At 36.9% G+C, this 6,212-nt stretch overlaps 1 protein-coding gene across 1 annotated transcript; it reads right to left on the bottom strand.

The window, feature by feature from the left end:
* Positions 1 to 477: 477 nt before the first annotated feature.
* Positions 478 to 4,880, bottom strand: LOC107785797 (uncharacterized). Its single transcript, XM_016607172.2, has 3 exons — positions 4,339 to 4,880; positions 1,001 to 1,261; positions 478 to 923 (listed from the first exon to the last, which is right to left on the bottom strand). The coding sequence occupies exons 1-3, from the start codon at positions 4,768 to 4,770 to the stop codon at positions 735 to 737; spliced, it is 882 nt and encodes a 293-aa protein (XP_016462658.2). The 5' UTR covers positions 4,771 to 4,880; the 3' UTR covers positions 478 to 734.
* Positions 4,881 to 6,212: the final 1,332 nt, after the last annotated feature.

The following is a 6,212-nucleotide window of genomic DNA, read 5'->3' as shown; positions in this document are numbered from 1 at the left end:
CTTTAAGTGATGAAATTTAAGTTACATGCATTATCTATATAAATATGTTTTACAAGATAAGTGTAAATTTGTAATTAACCAGCTATAACTAGCTGCAATTAAAAATTGTGCACACAAATTACCTTCTTGAGACACAATATAAGTCGTATAGATAAGTTGACCTGGGTTTTCTTCTCAATTTACTTTCCAACTTTTTCGGTTTGTCCCTGGAGAATTTCTTCGAGCTTACATTTTATGATAAAATGGCAATTCAACCTCTTATTCTTAGCTACGCAGTTCCAACATATTGTCATATATCAGTCAATTTCACTAAGTTTTCTCTTCTCACTTTCACCCTTCAATGAGAGTAAAAATTGTATCTTCATTCTGTACAATCCTTAGTGAAAATAATATTAGCAATTTTTGCTTGCGTTGGAATGGAACCTATAACATGACCAGGAAAACAGTTTAACAAAGGAAGGAAGACGGACAAAAAAATACTCCAACTCAAAGGCACATACTATTTAATATTATACAAAACAGGAGGATTTCTACATTCTTCAGCTGGAATTCAATGGTCTATAATTCACTAATCCATAAAATTGGACAACATATAAAAAGATCAACATTCTTTGTTTTAGCTTATTTGAAACCAAAGCAAATTTGTCAGAAAAACAGGAAAAGGGAAAAAAGACGGAGGAAGAGTAAGAATTTATGTATACTTAGTAGGGAAATTTTCCATTAGTGAAATGGTTTCATTTGAAAGCATCTGAAACTGAGTAAATGAAGTCCAAGAACCCTGTTCCTTTGAGAAGACCTTTACCGGTCAAGAGTTCAAAATCCAACAGCAATAGGAAACCAATTACTGCTGCTTTTCCATTTATCAGCTCATTCCTTCCAGTGAATCCAAAGGCCTCTTGACCTTCGTCGATAACCATTCTTACCTAAATCAAATAAGAAGAATCAGATCAGAATGTAGGACGAGTTTGTAAATAAACAAAGATTAGGTTGGTTCTATTACCTCGTCTACATTGACGTCAGATGCTGTGACACCAGGTTGAGCCTTTCCGCTGAAAACAATCTCTGCAGATGCGTCAACCTTTCCGCCTCCTCTCATGCTAATATAGATATTCTCATCGTCCGTTTTAACAGGATAAACAAACAAATTTCTCAAGGCAGGAGTAAGGACTCTCAACACAGGATTATTGGGGTACCATTCTTTGATGGCTCCATTTTGCAGATAAAATGTGCTATCTGTTGTTGGACACACGATACATCCATCCTGCAGGAATTTGAGATTTATGCTTTTACATTATCGAATTCAGAAAGACTGCATATTGTCAGCATGGACAAATGCACAATTTATGTGAAGCATGAAACATCATTATTCTAGTAACAGCCACTCGTTACTAAACACATCTAGAATAGCATCAAATATTTGAACAACAAGAATTCTAATGTAACATGACAAGGAAGTTTTATGCAGCAGCAGCAGCGCATTCGAATAAGCACTTTTTTTTGTTTTATAGTAGCACCTTCATTTAGTAGCCTACGTTACGTAGAACTAAAAAACTGGTAAGGGTGACATCCCGGCTACTGGCTAGTTGTATATTGTTGGAAAAATGTAGCATTTCAACGTTCTCTATGTAAATGAAATGAATTAATGGTTTGCCATTTTTTCACCATATCTTTTTTTTTTTTTTTTTTTGAGAAAGTCTTTTCACCATATCTTATTTCATCTGTTGTCTAACCACTTTTAACTTTTCAGCGAAACATATAATTGCCATAAACTTTTAAACTCTACTAGAATCCAGAAAATTTTATACTTTTAGGCTGAAAAAAATCTATGGAGAACAGAATGCTAGAGTAGTCATGTCATGAACAGCAGACCTTAGAGGTTTCCTACTAACTGTGTAACGTCATGCATCAATTGTAAGTTTAAGTGAAGTCCTGCAGGAGTAATACAAACTCAAACCAAAATTCACAGATGTGGTGCTCCTAAGGAACAGGGAATGGAATTATTACTGCACAGATATCCTAATTGAATTGACAGCGAAGAACATTAGAGAGAATAGCATCGAGGGAGAAGATAGAAATTGCATTATAATTCCAAAATCCAATGAAAGCTCAATAGAAGTTTCCGCGCCTTCAATGAAAGCTCAATAGAAGCAAGCTCGGAAGGCAGTTATAACAACCATTCTAGCAATCTAACAAACTAGCCATGCGATTAATTACATAGTATCAATTAACAGATTCCAATGTACCCTCAAAGGCATTATTTACAAAAAATTAACAGGCTCCTATGTGCCCCTCACGTGCATTATGTCGTATCAGTTAACTTATTCCCATGGGCAACTCACGTGCTTAATAACAATATGAATTTATTTCCTAGCTTCTTCTGCAGTTTATATTTAGTAGATAGAAAGGAAATTAGATGTTCAAAGGTACTCCAATACAGCTTGCAAACACATCTACGCACATGTAATGCATAAACCCGTAGCTGTGCAGAATTTTGATTTACTGACTGAAAGTAGTTGGAAGAGGACTCTATGATGAACAAAAACAATTCCTAAAAAGTAAACAAGAGTTCCACTTACTCGTACTTGGCCCCTCAATCCAACCTTGTGAAGAGAAGATCCACAACTTCCATGACAAATATGAGGGTGTTTGGCTAAGCTTATAAGCTGGTCAAACTGGCTTATCATCACTTTTTGGCTTATCTACGCGTTTGGTAAATTAAAAGTGTTTATAAGTTAAGTGCTTATAAGTCAAAAATAAGCCAAAAGTCATAAGTTGGTCTCCCCCAACTTATCAAATTTCAGCTTATAAGCACTTTAGGTTTGACCAAAATATTTACTATTCTATCCCTACAATACTTCTTTTTAAAACAAAACTCTTCGTATACCCAGTTCTTCAGCTGCTTATTATTAATTTCAGCACTTTTATCCAAACACATAACTGCTTATTTTTTAAATCAACTTCAGCACTTAAAAGTGCTTTTCAGCATCTAATGCTTATCAGCTACTCTAAATCAGCTAAGCCAAACAGGCTCTATATCAGCCATGGCAACTAGCATTCTCTTAGAGTCCAACATGGGTTGAAGGTATGGGGTGGCAGTCTGTTTATATGGTTTTGGAAAATCTTCACCCAATAAGCCTGGTTTTTGAGGTTGAACTAGTGTTCAAGGTCAATTTTTGTTAACATGATATTTGAGCTAGACCATTCCTGATGTTAGTTCCCATGTTATATTATTCATGCACCAGGGTCCACCCTAGGATGCATAGAGCGTTAGAGGCTCACAATGTTTAAAGGTATGGTATTAGTCTGGTTTAGGACAAATCTTACCTTATGAGCTGGCTTCTGAAGTTGAGCTAGACACAAATACATGTTTTCTTAACACATTGGATAAAGTTTTTGACTTTTTTCGATCACTAATGAACTACTACATTGGGATAGTAGCAAGGGTAAGAAGAATACGGATACCAGACCCTTAAAAACTGTCAAATAAGACTACACTAAAAGCTTCCACAGAGTATTCCCTCCATAATTGTTCAAATGAGCCTAAATTTGGTGTTTTCTACACTTTATTTTGCAATGGTTATTTTCCTAAGAAAAAAGCTACCCCCACTGGCATCTAGGAAATCGTAATTTCCCCTATAGCATTCACATAGAGAAACCAACAGCAACCAGCTCAATCAATGTAAATGACAAGGGCCATTGGATAGTCTTGGTCACGCTCACTAACTTGAGTTCCCGAATACAGACGCAACTAATCTTGCATCCATTCACCAATCATCATGCAGACGGTAGCAAAAACGGAACCTCCTACACCTAAATGGCTAAACTATCCCCAAAGTTGTGTTTGAATTGGCCATAATCACAAGATAAGGCAGAGGAAGAAACTTACACAAGATAACTTCACTAGATTAATAATTTCACATACGAAACACTAAAAGAGGAGCATTTAGGAAATGGGGTTTGTTTAATCACAATGTTTCTTTGACTAAACTGAAAGAGAGCAACCAAATGTGATCAATATAGAAATTATAATCCCAATCAACTACTCCTTCCAACCCATAATTCTTGTCTCCTTTGGCTTCCAGGAATTGATCTTTAAACAAGATTATTAAATGTGTTATGTAGTCAGCCTTAATTTATGCAGTTAGCTCTTCGGCTCATTTCTAAATGTGGAGATCTTATTTTCAGAAAAACTGAACTAACCTAGCAAAGAGATTAATTATGGCACTGAGAGAGAATCAGCAAAGAACATATTAATACAAATGAGTAAAATAATTAAGAGTTAGAAATGAACAAAGTAAAATTAATAAATTAGACAAAGGAAAGAAAATGAGAGGTGACCTGAGTGAGCTTGGCATTAAGGAGGCCTTCACTATAAGCACCTTCAGCAGGGGAACGATTCTCAATAGCAAAAACATCATCTTTATACCAAAGCAACAGTATAGTTTCACCATCTTGTATAATTACACGTCTCTCTCCTTTCGGCAGTGCTGACAGCGGAACCACTGGCACCCAATTGAACTTCCCATTATCCCCTCCGCCCGACGCCGACGACCCCTCCGCCACTGAAACCTCTGTAGCCTTGCATGTTAGCCTGTTCACCTTAGCATTGCTACTTCTAATGCTGCTACTACTACTGTTGGCTGTGAATGAACTGAAGTTATTGGTGGCTGTAGGGAAGAGGGAAGGTGGTTTGCGGTGGTGGGGGTGGGGGTGGGGGTGAGATGGGATGTGGAGAATGCCGGTGGCTAACTTGGGGGATACGGTGGCCATTGGACCTATGGCTTATGGGGGGAACACCTCAATAGAGAGAAGAACTAATGGGAGTAGTGTGTCTCTGTGTGGGGTATGTCTGAGAATTCCTCCGTGCCACAAAAAAGAAATTCATGGATAATGGATTTAATGACAAATACAAAGAAACTATGGTTCATAAAGAAACACGGCTCTTGACTTTTTTCTATCTTATGTATTATCTAATTTGAGCATGCACTAATATAAGATTACTGTATTCTATATTCTTCATATGTGCGATAAAAAGCAGAAGACCCAATGTTTTTGGTGATTGTGTCACGAATAGCTTAGCTAGTAGAGATCCTTAGTCCCTCTATTTCAATTTAGATGCGATAGCGGAGTTTAAGGAAAAAAAGCTTTCGAAATTAATTTGTGATCTTAAAAGCCTAAGGAGTAAAAGTTTTGTGGGACCACGACATTTGTATGGTTATAAAAATTTCTCATTAAAGATAAAGTGATGAATTTAAAGCTAAATTATTTTCAATTGTAGAAATATGTCATTGTTTTTGAAAACTAATAAGAAAAATGTATCATCTAAATTGAAACAGAGAGAGTACTATTTTCAGTTTAGTCCTTACCTTTATTTTCTTGTTTTTACAATTAAGTCCCATAAAATTCCTTCCAGGAGGGACATGTGTTAGTCAATGGTGTAATAGGTTGTTACATAAGAATCCAATGTTGGATTCCCATTTAGATGGCAGATGTACGCATTTTACGGTTATCAAAAATATTATCCAATTTCTCTCTATGTTCTTCCTCTCTTCTCTCTAACTCTGTTTCTTCACGGCTGAGCTTGTTTATAACTCATCTCGTGACATTGGTATCAGAGTCATTTGGTTCTTGCGGATAACGATGGTTGACGCTCAAATATTCAAGGGCCTTAAAGAAGGCATGAAAAAACTCAAAATCCAGCTGGAATCCTTGGCTACGGATAATGCGCAGCGTTTTGATTTACTGGAATCCAATCGAAATCAGATTTCTTCTCAACTAAGGGAAACACAAGAGACGAACTAGAGGCTGGAATTAATTGTTTCTCAACGCGACGCCTTGAAGAGGGCAGAAACCATTGCTTCTCCTAGATAAATGGTGCCTTCAGCTCAAGGACCACTAATTGTGCGAGAATCTGAGCAAACTTCGAACACTTAGGCTCAGGTAACCCCGATTTCAACTCCAACTAGCTACCATGTAGGCAGGGGTTTCAGTTTTCCTCTGTTAATGGCCAACCCAAACACACCTCAAACACCTACTACCATTGTCACATCCTTATTATTTCCAGTTCCAATCCCCTTTAGGAACATTGTTCCATTGACCACTATGATTGTATCAGCAACTAACCTTCCTTTACTTCTCTTACCAATCACTGCACCAGCTGTAAACAATGCAGACCCTCATTCATAACCCTTTAAAGCCATGATAAACTTTTC

This window comes from Nicotiana tabacum, chromosome 6 (genome assembly GCF_000715075.1).
Source record: "Nicotiana tabacum cultivar K326 chromosome 6, ASM71507v2, whole genome shotgun sequence".
Taxonomy (NCBI): Eukaryota; Viridiplantae; Streptophyta; class Magnoliopsida; order Solanales; family Solanaceae; genus Nicotiana; species Nicotiana tabacum.
Note: the sequence above shows the minus strand (reverse complement) of the source record. Positions and strands in the feature narration are given on the sequence as shown.